Genomic DNA, 20,881 nt, shown 5'->3' on the forward strand with positions numbered 1-20,881 from the left:
TATGATTATGTCATTGCATGGTGCTAATTCTACCTCTGATTGCAGCCGTTCATAGAAAACATCCTTTTCTTCAATGTCACTATCATTATTTGGGTCATAGAACTGGATCAGTCATGTTCACTTGCTTCCCTTTCAGCCTGACTCTCATCAGCCTTCTGTTGATTGGTTTCCACTCTAGCAAGCACCTCTCAATGCCTCTCTTCAAAATGACAGCTACACCATCATGATGCTGACCACATTCCCTTGCTGAGTATAAAACTGTTTCACGAGTTGCTGCCTTTAGTCTGCTAGACCCTGTCTATCTGCTTTCACTGACGCCCAGTACATGAAGGTTGTAACAACACATTTCTTCAGTTATTTATGCCAGCTTGCCAATGTTGCACATGGTTCATACATTACAAAACAATTTTTGGTCTTAATCCCGGCAGTGTTCAGAGCTTCCTTCATCGAGCCAGTAGCTTCCTTTTGGTGTTCACTACTGTCAATCATGCAAATCCCGGGTGGAGACTCAGGAATACCGTCACACACACAGATATAAGATCCTTCATTGCTGCTTCCATAGGTCTCCGGGTCACTGAGGCACACAAGCCTCCAAACCCTATGACACGTCTGTGGTCCTTTTAGAGGTGTCTTGTGATAGGCTAGGGTTAAATCGGGGGATTGCTGGGCAGAGTGGTTCAAAGGGCCGGAAGGGCCTAGTCCACAATGTATCTCAATAACCAGATCCCCAGCTATGAGTAAATAGCCCCACTGCCTAATGGGCAGCCTCAGGAGATGCAAAGGCTGCAGGAGAAAACCCAGACAGCAAATCCAGAGAGGAACACCTCAGGCGGCTGGACGTCGCCGAACATCCTTCTGGCAGCTCCTGCAGCCAATATGTTGCCACACCGGTGAGACAGAGAGGGGGATCTTGACAACTGGGCATCCCAAGATCTCCATATGTTCCGCCCAGGATCTCCATATGTTCTGCTCCAGTGCCACTTACTCCAGACAGATACCATCATTATCATAATCGTCTCAATAAATAAATAAATACATCAGGATAATTCACACGCTTCAACATGCTGAAATTAAAGTTTAAAATAGGACAATGGGTTCCTTTCCCACCCTCTCAATTATCACAAGTAACTGAGTCACTTGAAAGGGAACTAGAAACAGTCACTGGTCAGACTAACCACATCTTAATTATAAAATGTATCTTTTATTTCAATGCTACAACCAAAACCAGCAAAAACAAAATAAGTTCATAAGACCGTAAGATATAGGAGCAGAATTAGGCCATTTGGCCCATTGAGTCTGCTCTGCCATTTCATCAAAGCTGATTTAGTTTTCCTCTCAGCCTCAATCTCCCACCTTCTCCCCATGACCCTTCATGCCATGACCAATCAAGAATCTATCAACCTCTGCCATAAATATACATAAAGATTTGGCTTCCACAGTTTCACAATTCCACAGATTCACAACTCTCCGGCTAAAGAAGTTCTTCGTCATCTCCATTCTATAAGGATGCCCCTATATTCTGAGGCTGTGTCCTCTGGTCTTAGACTTTCCCACCATAGGAAAATACTCTCCACATCCACTCTATCAAGGCCTTTCACCATTTGATAGGTTACAATAAGGTCACCCCTCATTCTTCTGAATTCTAGTGAATACAAGCCCAGAGCCATCAGACTCTCTTCATATGATAAGCCATTCAATTCTGGAATCAGTTTCGTGAATCTCCTTTGAACTCTCTCCAGTTTCAATACATCCCTTCTAAGATAAGGGGCCCAAACTGACTCACAATACTCCAAGTGAGGCCTCACCAGTGCTTTATAAAGTTTCAACATTACATCCTTGCTTTTATATTCTAGTCCTCTTGAAATGAATGCTAACATTGCATTTGCCTTCGTCACCACAGACTCAAGCTGCGAATTAACCTTTAGGGATTCCTGCACAGATACTTCCAAGTCCCATTGCATCTCAGTTTTTTGTATTGCCTCTCCATTTAGAAAATAGTCATTTCATTTCTCCTACCAAAGTGCATCACTGTGCACTTCCCAAGACTGTATTCCATCTGTCATTTCTTTGCCCATTCTCTTAATCTGTCTAAATCCTTCTGTTGCCTCTCTACTTCCTCAACCATGGATGACAAGTGAGGTGGAAAATCTAGTCAGGTGGAAGAAGGCAGCATACATGAGGTTCAGGAAGCAAGGATCAGATGGGTCTATTGAGGAATATAGGGAAGCAAGAAAGGAACTTAAGAAGGGGCTGAGAAGAACAAGAAGGGGGCATGAGAAGGCCTTGGCGAGTAGGATAAAGGAAAACCCCAAGGCATTCTTCAATTATGTGAAGAAAAAAAGGATGACAGGAGTGAAGGTAGGACCGATTAAGGATAAAGGTGGGAAGATGTGCCTGGAGGCTGTGGAAGTGAGCGAGGTTCTCAATGAATACTTCTCTTCGGTATTCACCAATGAGAGGGAACTTGGTGATGGTGAGGACAATATGAGTGAGGCTGATGTTCTGGAGCATGTTGATATTAAGGGAGAGGAGGTGTTGGAGTTGTTAACATACATTAGGACAGATAAGTCTCTGGGGCCTGACGGAATATTCCCCAGGCTGCTCCACAAGGCAAGAGAAGAAATTGCTGAGCATCTGGTTAGGACCTTTACGTCCTGGTTGTCCACGGGAATGGTACCAGAGGATTGGAGGGAGGCGAATGTTGTCCCCTTGTTCAAAAATGGTAGTAGGGATAGTCCGGGTAATTATAGACCAGTGAGCCTTACGTCTGTGGTGGGAAAGCTGTTGGAAAAGATTCTTAGAGATAGGATCTATAGGCATTTAGAGAATCATGGTCTGATCAGGGACAGTCAGCATGGCTTTGTGAAGGGCAGATCGTGTCTAACAAGCCTGATAGAGTTCTTTGAGGAGGTGACCAAGCATATAGATGAGGGTAGTGCAGTGGATGTGATCTATATTGATTTTAGTAAGGCATTTGACAAGGTTCCACACGGTAGGCTTATTCAGAAAGTTAGAAGGCATGGGATCCAGGGAAGTTTAGCCAGGTGGATTCAGAATTGGCTTGCCTGCAGAAGGCAGAGGGTCATGGCGGAGGGAGTACATTCAGATAAAGGATTGTGACTAGTGGTGTCCCACAAGGATCTGATCTGGGACCTCTACTTTTCGTGATTTTTATTAACGACCTGGATGTGGGGATAGAAGGGTGAGTTGGCAAGTTTGCAGACGACACAAAGGTTGGTGGTGTTGTAGATAGTGTAGAGGATTGTTGAAGATTGCAGAGAGACATTGATAGGATGCAGAAGTGGGCTGAGAAGTGGCAGATGGAGTTCAACCCAGAGAAGTGTGAGGTGGTACACTTTGGAAGGACAAACTCCAAGGCAGAGTACAAAGTAAATGGCAGGATACTTGGTAGTGTGGAGGAGCAGAGGGATCTGGGGGTACAAGTCCACAGATCCCTGAAAGTTGCCTCACAGGTGGATAGGGTAGTTAAGGAAGCTTATGGGGTGTTAACTTTCATAAGTCGAGGGATAGAGTTTAAGAGTCGCGATGTAATGATGCAGCTCTATAAAACTCTGGTTAGGCCGCACTTGGAGTACTGTGTCCAGTTCTGGTCACCTCACTAAAGGAAGGATGCGGAAGGATTGGAAAGGGTACAGAGGAGATTTACCAGGATGCTGCCTGGTTTAGAAAGTATGCATTATGATCAGAGATTAAGGGAGCTAGGGCTTTACTCTTTGGAGAGAAGGAGAATGAGAGGAGACATGATAGAGGTGTACAAGATAATAAGAGGAATAGATAGAGTGGACAGCCAGCGCCTCTTCCCCAGGGCACCACTGCTCAATACAAGAGGATGTGGCTTTAAGGTAAGGGGTGGGAAGTTCAAGGGGGATATTAGAGGAAGGTTTTTTACTCAGAGAGTGGTTGGTGCATGGAATGCACTGCCTGAGTCAGTGGTGGAGGCAGATACACTAGTGAAGTTTAAGAGACTACTGGACAGGTATATGGAGGAACTTAAGGTGGGAGCTTATATGGGAGGCAGGGTTTGAGGGTCGGCACAACATTGTGGGCCGAAGGGCCTGTACTGTTCTATGTTCTAAAATAACCTACCCTTCCACCTATCTTCATATTGTCTGCAAACTTTGCAAAAAAGCCATCAATTCCATCATTCAAATTATATAATGTAAAAAGAATTGCTCCCAACACAGACTGCTGTAGACCATCACTAGTCACTAGCAGCCAGTCAGAAAAGGCTCCCTTTATTCCCACTCTTTGCTTCCTGCCAATCAGCCACTGCTTTACCCATGATAGAATCTTTCCTGTAATACCATGGGCTCATAGCTTGTAAAACAGCCTCATATGTGGCACCTTGTCAAAGGCCTCCTGAAATCTACCCTACCCTGGATATATAAGACTTACCTACTTAATAAATTCAGAATCAGCTTTATTATCGATAACATATCATAAAATTTTGTTACTTTATACCCTAAGACCGTAAGATGTAGGAGCAGAATTAGGCCATTTAGTCCATGTGATCTGCCCCACCATTTCATCATGGTTGATCCATTTCCCCTTCAACTCCATTTTCCTGCCTTCTCCCTGTAACCTTCACACCCTGATATTTCAAGATCCTGTCTTCCTCTACCCTCAATACACCCAATGACCTGACTTCCACAGCCGCCTGTGGCAAAGAATTCCACAGGTTCACCAGCCTCTGGAGAAATAAATTCCTCCTAATCTCCATTCTAAATGGATATCCCTCTATTCAGAGGCTATGCCCTCTGGTCCTACACTCCACCATAGGAAACATGCACAAATATATCAGTGCTGTCCCAATTCTGTTCACCAGACCTGGAACATCTAGCAGTTAAGTGCCATCCTTTTTACCTACCATGGGAGTTCTCTGGGGTCATTTTGGTAGCAGTTTACATTCCACCTCAGGCCAAGGTGCAGGCTTTAGATGATCTGAGCAATGGGATCAACATGCACGAAACAGCGCACCCTAATGCCTTCACCATCATTTTGGGGGGATTTTAACCAGGCCAGTCTGAAAAAATCACTAAGCAACTACCACCAACAGATTCCTTGCAATATCAGAGGAAACAACACACTGAACCATTGCTATACCACCGTCAACAATCCCTACCGTGCTGTTCCACGCCCTCACCTCGGGAAGTCTGATCACCTGGCCGTACTTCTACTCCCTGAGTATAGGCAGAGACTGCAGACTGCAGCACCAGTAGTGAGGACCAAGAAGGTATGGACAAGGGAGGCACAGGAGTGCCTACAGGACTGTTTTGAATCGGTGGACTGGACTGTATTCAGGGATTCATCTTTGAACCTGGATGAGTATGCTGCAGTTGTTACCGACTTCATAAAAATCTGTGTAGATGACTGTGTGCCTACAAAGACGTACTGTACATTCCCAATGCCTTCTATACCCGCTTTGAAAGGGAGAACACAACTACTAGTGTGAAGATCCCTGCTGCACCAGATGACCCTGTGATCTCCATCACAGAGGCTGATGTTAGACTGTCTTCAAAGGGAGTGAACCCTCGCAAGGTGCGAGGTCCAGATGGAGTACCTGGTAAGGCTCTGAAAGCCTGTGCCAACCAACTCGCGGGAGTATTCAAGGACATTTTCAACCTCTCACTGCTACAGGCTAAAGTTCCCACTTGCTTCAAAAAGGCAACAATTATTCCAGTGCCTAAGAAGAGTAACGTGGGCTGCCTTAATGACTAATGTGGGTAGCACCCACACCGACAGCGATGAAATGCTTTGCAAGTTTGGTCATGACTAGAATGAACTCCTGCCTCAGCAAGGACCTGGACCCATTGCAATTTGCCTATCGCCACAATAGGTCAACGGCAGACGCAGTCTCAGTCTCAATGGCTCGCCACACGGATTTAGACCACCTGGACAACACAAACACCTACATCAGGATGCTGTTCATCAACTATAGCTCAGCATTTAATACCATCATTCCCACAATCCTGATTGAGAAGTTGCAGAACCTGGGCCTCTGTACCTCCCTCTGCAATTGGATCCTCGACTTCCTAACCGGAAGACCACAGTCTGGTGGATTGGTGATAACATATCCTCCTCGCTGATGATCAACACTGGTGCACCTCAGGGCTGTGTGCTTAGCCCACTGCTCTACTCTCTACATACACATAACTGTGTGGCTAGGCATAGCTCGAATACCATCTATACATTTGCTGACGATACAACCATTGTTGGCAGAACCTCAGGTGATGACAAGAGGGCATTCAGGAGTGAGATATGCCAACTAGTGTAGTGGTGCCTCAGAAACAACTGTCAGTAAGATGGAAGAGCTGATTGTGGACTTCAGGAATGGTAAGATGAAAGAACACATTCCAATCCACATAGAGGGATCAGAAATGGAGACAGTGAGCAGTTTCAAGTTCCTGGGTGTCAAGATCTCTCGTTACATACCTCAAGGAGATCTTGCGACTTTCTTGTGAGAATGATGTAATGGTCTTTTGGAGGTCACCTGATGTAATTTTCCCGCCAATGTGAGGTCATGTGATGACATGTTCACCATGGGTATAAAAGGGGAAGACCCCTGGTGACGCAGTTTTTTTTTTAGTTAAAACGTCAATGAGATACTCCACTCCGCTGCTTATTTGCATCATGACGCAGTTTTGATTTTAAATGGAGTTTTATGTTCTAATGTAAGGTACAGAAGTCTGAGCCAGCAGTTTGACAATCGCTGCCAGGTTTGTTAATGTATCTTTTCAGTAACATTAGACAGTGAAGACGGGACCCTGAAGGAGACGTTCGACGGATTTGGAAAAGATCGGCCATTACTGAATTCGTTCAGGAAAGAGTGATCTGCATGAGATAGTCTCTGCTAAAAGTGGCAGAAAGGCTGTGCAAGATTATTCTACGGAGGAGGAAGGTCAGTGCCTTTAAAACTGTTTTATTTCCATCACCGTGAATCCTGTGGAAAGGGCAGGATCCGACTGGGAGTGGCAGTGACGCCGTGTCTTCGAGGAATTCGTTACTTCATGAAAGTCTCTCCTGATTGACTCTATAAATCTTTCGGACTTTAAAATTTACCATTCGAAGAACTGTGTTTGAATTTATCGCTTTAAGAGCTGGTTTTGCATTATCGTTTTAAGAACTGGTTTCGCATTATTGCTTTAAGAACTAGTACTGAGTAGTGGTTTACCAAATGGCCGCATAGCCGTTTACTTCCAGTTAGGGTTTTCATTTTTTTTTTCATTGTTTATCAGGGTTTAATAAATGTTTGTTTGTATATAAATTCTGACTCGATATATTCATTGTTGCCAATCACATGACACTCTGAGGGTCTAACCTGGTCCCAACATATTGATGTAGTTAAAAAGAAGGCAAGACAGCGGCTATACTTTATTAAGAGTTTGAAGAGATTTGCCATGTCAACAAATACACACAAAAACTTCTATAGTTGTATCGTGGAGAGCATTCTGACAGGCTGCATCACTGTCTGGTATGGAGGGGCTACTGCACAGGACCAAAAGAAGCTGCAGAAGGTTGAAAATCTAGTCAGCTCCATCTTGGGTACTAGCCTACAAAGTACCCAGGACATCTTTAGGGAGCGGTGTCTCAGAAAGGCAGCATCCATTATTAAGGACCTCCAGCACCCAGGGCATGCCCTTTTCTCACTGTTACCACCAGGTAGGAGGTACAGAAGCCTGAAGGCACACACTCAGCGATTCAGGAACAGCTTCTTGCCCTCTAGCATCTGATTACTAAATGGACATTGAATCTTTGGACACTACCTCACTTTTTTTGCATATACAGTATTTCTGTTTTTGCATGTTTTTTAAATCTATCCAATATATGTATTTACTTGTTTATTTATTATTATTATTATTTTTTCTCTCTCTTTGCTAGATTATGTATTGCACTGAACTGCTGCTGCTAAGTTAACAAATTTCACGTCACATGCCGGTGATAATAAACCTGATTCTGATTCTGTAAGTGACACATTTCACTGTATGTTTTGATGCACACTTGACAAATAAATCTGAATCTCTGGTTATCCATCTCAGTGTTGCAGATGCCGCAGTATTTCATATCACCGATCAAATCACAGCAACAGTGAAGGTGGAGGAAGATGGCAACAGTGAAGGATCCCCAGTCATATGGCCTTCAATGCCACTGGACCCTGACCCTGATCTGTCAAGGACCCCCTCAACAAACAAAGTCACATTCAGGCATCCTCCATTCAAGGGAATAACCCCTTGGGAGAACATCATACAAGTTTATTGTCATCTGCCTGTACATAAATACAACCAAACAACATTCCTCTGGACCACGGTGCACCCACAATACATATGTCATACACAAAATATAAAACAAATATTACCATCAAATATTTTTTTAATTAATTCAAAAATACACAAAGTGCGCAGCACAGGTAAACAGTAAACTGCAAGAAGCTCGCTGTCCTAGTGACGAGACCTTGGTGGTGGCAGAGTATTCATTAGTCTCACAGCCTGAGGGAAGAAGCTGTTACCCAGTCTGGCAGTCCTAGTCCTGATGCTCCTGTACCTCCTTCCTGACAGCCATGAGTCAAAGGCACTGTGAGAAGGCTGGTAAGGAGCCTTTCATCTATAACACTCCAAATGTCACAAATATGGGGCGGGGGGGTGGGGAGGGAGACCCTGTCAAATCTCTTAGCAGGTCTTACTATTATCTGTACGGTCTTGCAGTCTGACGCCTTGCATACTCAAGTGATCGTAGTACTACCGTAAGGGGAAAGTCAGGGGTAGTTCTTTTTTAACAGAGTGTAGAGGGTGCATGGAACACCCTGCCGGGGTGGTGGCAGAGGCAGATACATTAGGGACATTTAATACACTCTTAGATAGGCACATGAATGGTAGTAAAATGGAGAGTTATGAAAGAGGGAAGGGTTAGGTTGATCTTGGAGTAAGTTAAAAGGTCAGTATATCGTAGGCTGAAGTGCCAGTACTGTGCTGAGGTGTTCCATGTTCTATGTTAATATTGACAGTGCTCATAGGCAACTTTGACACTCCCATTCTAGCTTATATCATCACATATGTATTTGTGATCCCTCTTCATGAACTCTGTACTGAAGCCTTGATTAAACAACTTGATTCCCCTGCAAACTGTATCATCATTTCATTTCACGCATCTTTCTAAAGACAGAAATGCAAGAAAAATGTAAGACCCTCTGCCTGTTGCTTCTTAAGAATCCAGAAAAGTGATTTAAATCAATCCAAGAATATAATTTATAAATATAATGGTAAATAGAAATAAATAGAAGGAATCTAATCTGCAGATCTACAGTACTGTGCAAAAGTATTAAGCACATACATACAGCTAGGGTGCCTAAGAATTTTGTACTGTACTGTACTTGTCAACATGGAGTGGAAAGGAAGTTTGTAAATCAGGCGGGAGCAAAGTATGTTGGAGACAGCAAGGGTGGAGTGCCATGAGAGGGGTGTGGGACAGATGGCAGAGAAAGAGTACTGGGGGAGGGTGGGGGAGGGGTGGTGTGGGTGCCCTGAGACACTAGGCAAGGCTATTTGATTCCAAACAATCAGATAATTGATCATTACAGAATATCTCTTGAGTGCTTCCCGTTCTAGCCCTCTCCCTTCCCCTTTTTCCAACCATAATTCCCCTCTCCCTGCCCCCCTCCCACTCTCAGTCCACAATAGAGACCCATATCCGAATCAGGTTTGCCATTACTCACATATGTTATGAGATTTGTATTTTTTTACAGCACCAGTACAATGCAATATATAAAATTACTACAGTACTGTGCAAAAGTCTTAGGCTCACTATATATATATGCCTAAGACTTTTGCATAGCACTGTATAAATACATAAATTTTTATAAATAGAAGGAACATAATCTATCATTTTCATTCTGAGATAGAACTAGTGCAAGTTACACCTATCTCATTACATCAATATCAGTTATTTGTGGCCAGCAATTGTAATTGTGGCTAATGGGGTAAAACTGGGATTAAAATTAGATTAAAATGGTGTACATTTGTTAAAGATGAATCTGAATAAAACTCGGGAGACTAACTTCTTACAGTTACAACAGTTTATTGTGCACCCTCCTGCAGGAGTTTGAGACCCAGTTGTCAGAGGGAAGGCACTCAAGTACTGCCACCATCCAACAAGTGGGCCCACTCTCTCCAGTTACAGCCGTATATTTATACGTAGTAAGCTCCATACATTACTGTTGCAAGATGTCATTTGAACTAGTACGCCCACCAAGTCTTTTGGAGAGAAACTTAGTTACAGATAAGAGAGTCCGCTATATCAAGGCTTCATTACAGATGTATGTGCTGTCCAGTCCTTATCAGTTATTCCCTTTGCTAGGCCCTGACTTAATTACAGATGGATGTTCATTCCTGTCCTTATCAGTGAGTCCTCCTTCCCCTACTCAAACAAAGGTACAATGTACAATGTTATCAAACTCTCAATGTCTCTCTACAAACCAAGGGAGAACTAACATAAGCCGGTTTTAGCTAACTGCTGAAGACAAGAGTTTACCTCAGTTCAAAAATTCCTATTCAGTCCCAATTATTCTTTTAGCCAGAGGTTACATAGGTTCAAAATGATTTTTTTATATCCTCAATTCCTCACATTTAATATATCTTATCTTGGAAAAAAAAACAATTCATGCCTCAACAACTCATATATGAAATCTGGCTGTGAATACTCACTGATCGTCTGGCAATATTGGTTTCCAAATCTAAACTCCCCTGGCACAAGGAGCACTGTAAATGTACACTTCACCCAGAATAAGGTTAGTTCCTGGAACTAAACATTCTGGGTGAAGTGCCCATCCAGCATTTCAAGCTGAGCTGAGACCCTTCATCAGGACACCTGAACTTCTGAATGGCAGTGTAGTTGATACAAAAACATGTTTAATTGTTGCTGTCCATTTCAGAAAATAAATTTTCTTCATTTTAATCGTCACTTTGGTCACCTTTAAAACAAAGCTTTCTTCGCAATAATTGCAGAAACAATATTGAAGTATTATTGTAAACATGACAAAATCTGCAGATGCTGGAAATCCAGAGCAACTCACACAAAATGCTGGAGGAACCCAGCGGGTTAGGCAGCGTCAATGAAGAGGAATAAACAGTCGATGTTTCATGCCGAGACCCATCATCAGCTTTACAGCACCAGCCTTCACCAATCAGGGTTCGTTTCCCACTGCTGCCTGTAAGTATGTTCACCCCATGACCACATAGATTTCCTCTGGTGCTCCAGCTTCCTCCCATATTCCACAGACATACACTCAGAGCTAATAAGTTGTGGGCATGCTATAATGGCACCAGTTGCACGGCAACATTTTCATACTGCCCACCACAATTCTTGCTGATTTGATTTGATGCCAAAAATGACACATTTATCTGTACAGTATGTTTCAATGTAAAGTTTTCTTAATCTTTGAAATAAGAAGCTATTTTAAAATGACTTACGTCTTTTATTATACGGACCCCATCAGGATTCTTCAGATTTACTGCTATACTCTGTGGAGAAAAGGGATGATATCAAACATAACTTCATAACAATTTAGATCAACCATGTAAAATAATCAGTTACTAGTTTAAATGAGACAAATAACCTCTGCTCTTCTAACTTTACACTTGTGATTGTGTGGTTAAGTACAGCTCCAAAGCCATATTTAAGTTTGCTGATGATGCCACTTTTGTTGGCTGAATCAAAGGTGGTGACAAATCAGCATAGAGGAGGGAGACTGAAAATCTGTTAGAATGGTGTTGTAATAACAACCTCTCACTCAACGTCAGCGAAACCAAGGAGCTGATTATTGACTACAGGAGGAAGAAGTCGGAGGTCCATGAGCCAGTCCTCGTTAGGGGATCAGAGGTGGAGAGGATTGGGAACTTGAAATTCCTTGGCATTATCATAACAGAGGATCTGTGCTGGGGCCAGCAAGTAACTGCCATCATAAAGAAGACGTGGCAGCACCTCTACTTACTTAGAAGTTTGCACAGATTCAGCATTTAATCCAAAATTTTGACAGACTTCTATAGATGCACAATAGAAAGTATCCTGACTAATTGCATCATAGTCTGGTATTCAAACACAAATGCCCTTCCCCTCCATTGCACACACCTACAAGGAACACTGCCACAAGAAAGCCGCATCCATCATCAAGGACCACTGATTCTAATGTAGTTCTCTATTTTTCATTGATTATATCATAGTTCTGTTCTGTGAATGCCTGCAAGAAAATTAACCTCAACGCAGTCTATGGTGACATATATGTACTTGGATAATGAATTTACTTTGAACTTTGAAAAGTAGCTAAACATTGGCTGGGGAGGGGTGGGGGGGGTGTGGTACAAGAGTTGCCAGTACAGCAGAATTGGTAAGACTCGCAAATTTCCATCTCTGACCATTGGAGAATTAGGTAGAGTATCGAACTACATATATGTCACCATACACAACGCTGAGATTAATTTTCTATCAGGCATTAGCAGTAAATACAAGAAAAGCAATAGCATCAATGAATCACTGCAACCAACAGGACAGAAAAACAACCAATGTGCAAAGACAACAGTGTAAATACAAACGGAAAGAAAAGAAAAAGAAATAATAATATTGGTTGAATATCCCTTAGCCGAAATGCTTGGGGCTGGAAGTGTTTCGGATTTCAGATTTTTGGGTTCATCTGGTATGAAGCACGCAAACCATCACTGTTTTGGTCTGAAGTGCTATTGCTGAAAGCTTTCATGAAATGACTGAAAATAAGCCAAATTCTTGTTTGCTTTATCAGAGTTTATTCTCTTAAACGTTCAAAGTGCCTGAACAATTTTATTGCCTCATTTGAAAAAACTTTAACACACACAAACACACTGGCTGCTGTTGGTAGCTTGGTGCTCGTCTAAAGCCATATTTCAGATCCTCCACACTATACCGCCTACAATTCTTTTTCTTTTGTTCTGCTTCTGCATTTTTCACTATGGATTAACAACCACGGTCCATATTGGCTAATTTGAAACTTCTCTGCTTTATTTTAGATTTCCAGCTACAGCAGTATTTTGCTTTTCAAAACAACATTGTTTCTCTCTATGAAGATACTGGCTACCTTGCAACCTAAGAAACTGATTTTGTAGTGCTGTCATCAGTCACTGATTAATAATGAATTGTATTGTAGAATGTTTTTGAGCTACTGAGAAGTCTTGGCAATATGGCCAGCCCCCATATTCATTGGCCTCAGTAGCTGACACAGTAATTACTGTGCTACCATGAGGTCACACTAGATGGCACTGCAACTCTTGCATCCTTTAAACAGGTTCAGTTACCCCTTACTGCTTGGGGCCAGAAGTGTTTCAAATTTCAGATCTTTTTCCAGTTTGTAATATATAATGAGATAACTTGGGATTGCCATCATTTCCGACTCTGAATTTATGTGCTACCAGTAAGCAGTCTTTGTCATAGACTTGTTCACCATACATACAGAAACATAGAAAATAGGTGCAGGAGTAGGCCATTAGGCCCTTCGAGCCCACACCACCATTCAGTACGATCACGGCTGATCATCCAACTCAGAACCTTGTACCTTGCCTTCTCTCCATACCCCCAATCCCTTTAGCCACAAGGGCCATATCTAATTCCCTCTTAAATATAGCCAATGAACTGGCCTCAACTGTTTCCTGTGGCAGAGAATTCCACAGATTCACCACTCTCTGTGTGAAGAAGTTTTTCCTCATCTCGGTCCTAAAAGGCTTCCCCTTTATCCTCAAACTGTGACCCCTCGTTCTGGACTTGCCAACATTGGTAACAATCTTCCTGAATCTAGCCTAGAATTTTATACGTTTCAATAAGATCCCCCCTCAGTCTTCTAAATTCCAGTGAGTATAAGCCTAGTTGATCCAGTCTTTCATCATATGAAAGTCCTGCCATCCCAGTAATCAATCTGGTGAACCTTCTTTGTACTCCCTCTATGGCAAGAATGTCTTTCCTCAGATTAAGGGACCAAAACTGCACACAATACTCCAGGTGTGGTCTCACCAAGGCCTTGTACAACTGCAGTAGTACCTCCCTGCTCCTGTACTCGAATCCTCTTGCTATGAATGCCAGCATACCATTCGCCTTTTCCCGCCTGCTGTACCTGCATGCCCACTTTCAATGACTGGTGTACAATGACACCCAGGTCTCGTTGCACCTCCCCTTTTCCTAATCAGCCACCATTCAGATAACAATCTGTTTTCCTGTTCTTGCCACCAAAGTGGATAACCTCACATTTATCCACATTAAATTGGATCTGCCATGAATTTGCCCACTCACCTAACCTATCCAAGTCACCCAGCATCCTCCTCACAGTTAACGCTGCCGCCCAGCTTCGTGTCATCCACAAACTTGGAGATGCTGCATTTAATTCCCTCGTTTAAGTCATTAATATATATTGTAAACAACTGGGGTCCCAGCACTGAGCCTTGCGGTAACCCACCAGTCACTGCCTGCCATTCTGAAAAGATCCCATTTATTCCCACTCTTTGCTTCCTGTCTGCCAATCAATTCTCTATCCACATCAATACCATACCCCCAATACCGTGTGCTTTACGTTTGCACACTAATCTCCTGTGTGGGACCTTGTCAAAAGCCTTTTGAAAATCCAAATATACCACATCCACTGGTTCTCCCCTATCCACTCTGCTAGTTACATCCTCAAAAAATTCTATAATATTCGTCAGACATGATTTTCCTTTCACAAATCCATGCTGACTTTGTCTGATGATTTCAAAGTTGCTGGTGAACGCAGCAGGTCAGGCAGCATCCACAGGAAGAGGTACAGTCGACGTTTTGGGCCGAGACCCTTCCTACCTCTTCCTATAGATGCTGCCTGACCTGCTGCATTCACCAGCAACTTTGATGTGTGTTGCTTGAAATTCCAGCATCTGCAGAATTCCTCGTGTTGTCCGATGATTTCACCACTTTCCAAATGTGCTTATTATCACATCTTTGATAACTGACTCTACTTATCAGTTGTATATGTATTGGTGCAGCCTTTCAGCGTGTTAGATTTTCATCAGTGATGACCTTGGCAAACTCATCAATTAATTTCTCTGCTCCTTCATGATCAACAGACTACAAATCTTTTAAAATTTTGTCATGCGTTTTCTTAAATTTCTTCAACATGCTAAATAATCGCCAGCACTTTCAATCTTCAGTTTGTTGTGATCGATCTTTGCTTGTTTCATAATCATCATACCGTTAAACATATGGTTTCCTTTCTGTCGTCATCAATGATGCCCTCACCCGCATCTCCTCCATTTCCCGCACTTCGGCCCTCACCCCATCCTCCCGCCACCACAACAGGGACAGAGTTCCCCTTGTCCTCACCTACCAGCCCACCAGCCTCCGGATCCAGCACCTTATCCTCCGCAACTTCCACCTCCTTCAACAGGACCCCACCACTCAGCACACCTTTCCCTCTCCACCCCCTCCGCGACTCCCTGATCCACACGTCCCTCCCCACGGATCTCCCACCTGGCACTTATCCCTGTAAGCGCAAGAGCTACACCTGTCCCTACACCTCCTTTCTTGCCACCATTCAGGGCCCCAAACAGTCCTTACAGGTGAGGCAACACTTCACTTGTGAGTCTGTTGGGGTCATCTATTGCATCTGGTGCTCCCGGTGCGGCCTCCTCTACATCGGTGAAACCCAAAACAGATTTGGGGACCACTTCGTCAAGCACCTCCACTCTGTCTGCCACAACAGACAGGATCTCCCGGTTGCCACCCACTTCAACTCTGCTTCCCATTCCCATTCCTCTACTGCCATGATGAGGCTAAACTCAGGTTGGAGGAGCAACACCTCATATACCGTCTAGGTAGTCTCCAGCCTCTTGGTATGAACACAGAATTCTTCAACTTCTGGTAACTCCCTCCCCCTCCCTTCCCCTATCCCTATTTCACTTTGCCCCTTTCCCCAGCTGCCTATCACCTCCCTCTTGGTTCCGCCTCCTTCTACCACCCATTGTATTTTCCCCTATTCCTTCTTCACCTTTCCTGCTTATCACTTCCCTGCTTCCCCTCCCCCACCCCTTCATCTTTCCCCTTACTGGTTTTTCACCTGGAACCTACCAGCCTTCTCCTTCCCACCCTCCCCCCACCTTCTTTATAGGGCCTCTGCCCCTTCCCTCTTCAATCCTGACAAAGGGTTCCGGCCCGAAACGGTGACTGATCATTTCCACAGATGCTGCCCAACCTGCTGAGTTCCTCCAGCGCATTGTGAGTGTTGCTTTGACCCCAGCATCTGCAGAGTATTTTCTGTTTACCGTTAAACGGTATATGTTCACACCGATGCTAATGAATCCACTCTTCCAATACACGATCAAGATCTTCATTTTCGCTTTATACAGTGTATAACATTTCTTAAACTTCTGGCTTAATTTCCCTCCATATCCAAAAAACAAAAGAGCTGATTGTGGATTACAGGAGGAATGGAGACAGGCTCGCCCCAATCAACATCAATGGGACTGCAGTTGAGAGGGTGAGTAGTTTCAAGTTCCTCGGTATACACACCACCGAAGATCTCACCTTGACTGTACACACCAGCTGTGTGGCAAAAAAAACACAGCAGCGAATCTTCCACCTCAGGCAACTGAAAAAGTTCGGCATGAGCCCCCAAATCTTCAAGACCTTCTATAGGGGCACTATTGAGAGCATCCTGACTGGTTTGTAACACCGCCTGGAATGGGAACTGCACCAACGTTTATCGTTGAGCACTGCAGAGAGTGGTACGGACAGCCCAGAGCATCTGTGGATGTGAACTTCCCTCCACTGAGGATATTTACAGCAGTAAGTGCAGAAAGAAGGCCTAGAAGATCATCAGGGACACCAGTCACCCCACCCATAAACCATTCCAGATGCTTCTGTCCGGCAAATGGTACCGCAGCATTAAAACCAGGACCAACAGGCTATGGGACAGCTTCTTTCTACAAACCATTAGACTTATAAATTCACATTGCAACAGAGTCATAACGCAAAGATTTTTACTCCCTCACATTGTGGGATGGATGTAACATCTAAATAAGTTCAACATACAAATTAAGGTGACGCTACCAAAGACATGCAACAACTTACTGCCAATTTGAAAGTAAAGGAATTCAACTAAAACCATTATTAATAACATTGTGGATACTATAGAGAGAATGCAGAAGAGATTTACAAGGATGTTGCCTGGATTGGAGGGTGTAACTTATGAGAATAGGTTGAGTGAACTTGGCCTTTTCTCCTTGGAGCGACGGAGGATGAGAGATACCTGATAAAGGTGTATAAGATGATGAGAGGCTGAAATGTCTAATACCAGGGGGCATAGCTTTAAGGTCCCTGATCTGGGCCGACAATTACGTGTCTGCAGCACCTAATTAATTAGCATGTTTATTTCGACTTTTTTCTTAAAGATGTGCTGTGTGCCTCCCAGCTACCTTTGCATTCTCCGCGAATCGGTATCTGTCCATGGCCTGGGGGTTGGGGTGGCGGGACAATGGGGTGTCATCTCATCGCCTGTTTCCATTAAAGCAGGCAGCTCATCTTCTCCTATGACTGCCCGCCCCGATGTCGAAGGTCGAGGTTCGTCGTCTGCTGTGGCTGATGTGGAAGGCTTGCTTGACTGCTGAGCCTCACGTATTTTTCTATCACACAGTTCTTTAATAAGGACTCAAACCATCCTGCAAATATCCCCTAAACCGACGTACCCTTTCAAAATTAAAGTCGTACTTTATCATTACTCATTCGGTTTCAATTGTTATCCTTTTTTCTTCCAATTGCATCAGCTCTTCATCTGTCAGTTCTTGGTGATGGGATGCCAAAACCTCTTCAACATCATCTTCGTCAACTTCCACAAGCCAAACTCACATTGTCCTTACTTCGTTCACCACGATCAAAATGCTTAATTATGTCTAGTTTTACCGTAAGTGTAACACCCTTACGAGCTCTTTCAGGCTTTTCCGATACCATAAAACTCATCCTGCAAACGGCTGCTCACAGGCTCGTGTTTAAGCAATGCCGGCGAGAATCCAGGGGAGAGCGGCTGCTCGGGGCGTGCTGCCTCTTATCGCGCGCTGATTTTTTATCACGCGCTGAATTTTTTTTGGTAACAGTGAAAACACCTTCTGAAAGCGAAAATAGGATATTAATGTAGGTCTTTCGTAACAGTGAGGTTTCGTAAAGCGAACGTTCGAAAAGCGGGGGACACCTGTATCTATTTTCTCAAATAAATGTCACATAATTCTGTTTCAATTATCACTGGCTACAAGATAGAGCAATTTTAATGCCAAACATTAATGTGGAGTAAACCTTCAAAACCAGGGATCCCCAACCTTTTTTGCACTGCGGACCGGTTTATTATTGACAATATTCTTGCGGACCGGCCAACCAGGGGCCAACCGATTCATGGTGAAGTCTTCAAGAGTAAGCCCTAAGGAAAATTCTGGAGCTGGAGTCCCTAAGACAGTCCTACGTTGAGTTTAACGCTGACTAGCAACTTCTGCAATGCCAGTGGTGCCAAACTGTATTAGCCTCTGGGTTCATCAGATGCCTGCAGAATGGCAGCTTACAAAATGGCCAACAGTTTGCTCTCCATATCGTACTGCCCAGGGTTGCAAATCTAGACAGCTAGGTTGCAATATCCATGGTCATCTCTAACTGACGAAGGTCTCAAAATCCACAAGACCATAATACCATAAGACATGGGAGCAGAATTAGGCCATTCAGCCCACCGAGTCTGCTCCATCATGACTGACCCTGGATCCCACTCAACCCCATATACCTACCTTTTTGCCATATCCTTTGATGTTCTGACCAATCTGGAAGCTATCAACTTCCGCCTTAAACATACGTACGGACTTGCCCTCTACCGCAATCTGCGGCAGAGCATTCCACAGATTCACTACTTTCTGGCTAAAAAAATTCCTTCTTAGCTCTATTCTAAAATGTCACCCATCAACTTTGAGGCTGTGATCTCTAGTTCTGGATACTCCCACCACAGGAAACATTCTCTCCACATCCACCCTATCTCATCCTTTCAACATTTGGTAGGTTTCAATGAGATCCACTATGTTCTTCTAAATGGCAGTGAGTACAGACCCAAAGCTACCAAACACTCCTCATATGTTAACTCCTTCATTCCTGGGATCATCCTCGTGAGCCTCCTCTGGACTCTGTCCATAGACAACACATCCTTTCTCAGATATGGAAGCCAAAACTGTTGACAATACTCTTAAGTACTGCCTGACTAGTGTCTTATAAAGGCTGAACATTACTTCCTTGCTTTTATATTCTATTCCCCTTGAAATAAATGACAACATTGCATTTGCCTTCTTTATCACAGACTCAACCTGTAAATTAACCTTTTGGGAGTCCTGCAGAAGGACTCTTAAGTCCCTCTGCACCTCTGATGTTTGAATTTTCTCGCCATTTAGATAATAGTCTGCACCATTGTTCCTCTTACCAAAACGCATTAGCATACATTTCCCAACACTGTATTCCATCTGCCATTTTCTTGCCCATTCTTCCAATTTGTCTAAGTCCTGCTGCAATCACATTGCTTCCTCGGCACTACCTACCCTTTCACCTATCTTTGTATCATCCGCAAACTTTGCCACAAAGCCATCAATTCCATTACCCAAATCACTGACAAACAAATTGAAAAGTAGCGGTCCCAATACTGACCCCTGTGGAACACCACTAGTTACTGGCAGCCAACCAGAAAAGGCCCCTTTTTTTCCCACTCGCTGCCTCCTGCCTATCAACCATTCCGCTATCCATGCCAGTATATTTCTTGTAACGCCACAGGATTTTATCTTGTTAGGCAACCTTATGTATGGCAACTTATCAAATACCTTCTGAAAATCCAAGTAAATAACATCCATGCTTGTTACTTGTTCGAAGAAATCTTACAGATTTATCAGGCAAGATTTCCCTTTACAGCAACCATGCTGACTTTGACTTATTTTATCATTGGTCTCCATGTACCCCGAAACCTCATCCTTAATAACATTTTCCCAGCTACTGAGGTTAGGCTAACTGGCCTATAATTTCATTTCTTTTGCCTTCCACCCTTCTTGAAAGTGATTCTTGAAAAATCATGACCAATGTATCTGTTATCTCTTCAGCAACTTCTCTCAGGTCTCTGGGATGTAGTCCATCTGGTCCAGCTGACTTACCCACCTTAAGACCTTTGAGTTTGCCTAGAAGTTTTTCCTTTGGCACTCACTCCTGCTCCCTGACAGTCACGGACATCTGGCACATTGCTAGTATCTTCCACAGTGAAGACAGATGAAAAGTAGTAAGTTCATCTGCCATTTCTTTGTCCCCCACTACTTCCTCACAGCATAATTTTCCAGTGGTCCAATATCAACTCACAAATCCCTATTACTTTTTATATAACTGAAATAACTTTTGGTATGATATGATTATGAAGACACGTAGTCCTCTTTTATTGTCATTTAGTAATACATGCATTAAGAAGTGATACATTATTTTCTCCGGTGTGATATCACAAAACACAGGACAAACCAAGACTGAAAAAACTGACAAAACCACATAATTATAACATATAGTTACAAACAGTGTAACAATACCATAACTTGACGAAGAAGTCCGTGAGCACAGTAAAGTTCAAAGTTTCTCAAATGTCCCACATCTCACGCAGACGGGAGAAGAAAGAAAAACTCTCCCTGCCATGCCAACCACAATCCGACTCTGAGTCATCCGAAAACTACGAGCTCTGATCAGCTCTCCGACACCGAGTACTGAGCGCCATCTCTGTCCGAACGATTTGACTTCCTTCTCGGTCGCCAAAAGCAGGCAAGGCCGGGGATTTTGAGGCCTACCCTCCGAAAGA

The 20,881-nt window shown here is 43.5% G+C and overlaps 1 protein-coding gene across 5 annotated transcripts in view; it reads right to left on the bottom strand.

Annotated features, from left to right (window-relative positions):
- The window catches only part of sugct (succinyl-CoA:glutarate-CoA transferase), a 563,356-nt gene that overhangs the window by 484,142 nt on the left and 58,333 nt on the right, over positions 1 to 20,881 (bottom strand). For all 5 annotated transcript variants that reach the window (XR_010020283.1, XM_063066726.1, XM_063066693.1 and 2 more), the window contains exon 5: positions 11,481 to 11,531. Coding sequence is in view for 4 of the 5 variants with exons in the window: in XM_063066726.1 (XP_062922796.1) it covers positions 11,481 to 11,531 (51 nt within the window). In the remaining variant the exon portion in view is untranslated. The remainder of the gene's footprint in view (positions 1 to 11,480; positions 11,532 to 20,881) is intronic.

Source organism: Mobula hypostoma, chromosome 1, assembly GCF_963921235.1.
Source record: "Mobula hypostoma chromosome 1, sMobHyp1.1, whole genome shotgun sequence".
In the NCBI taxonomy this organism is placed as follows: Eukaryota; Metazoa; Chordata; class Chondrichthyes; order Myliobatiformes; family Myliobatidae; genus Mobula; species Mobula hypostoma.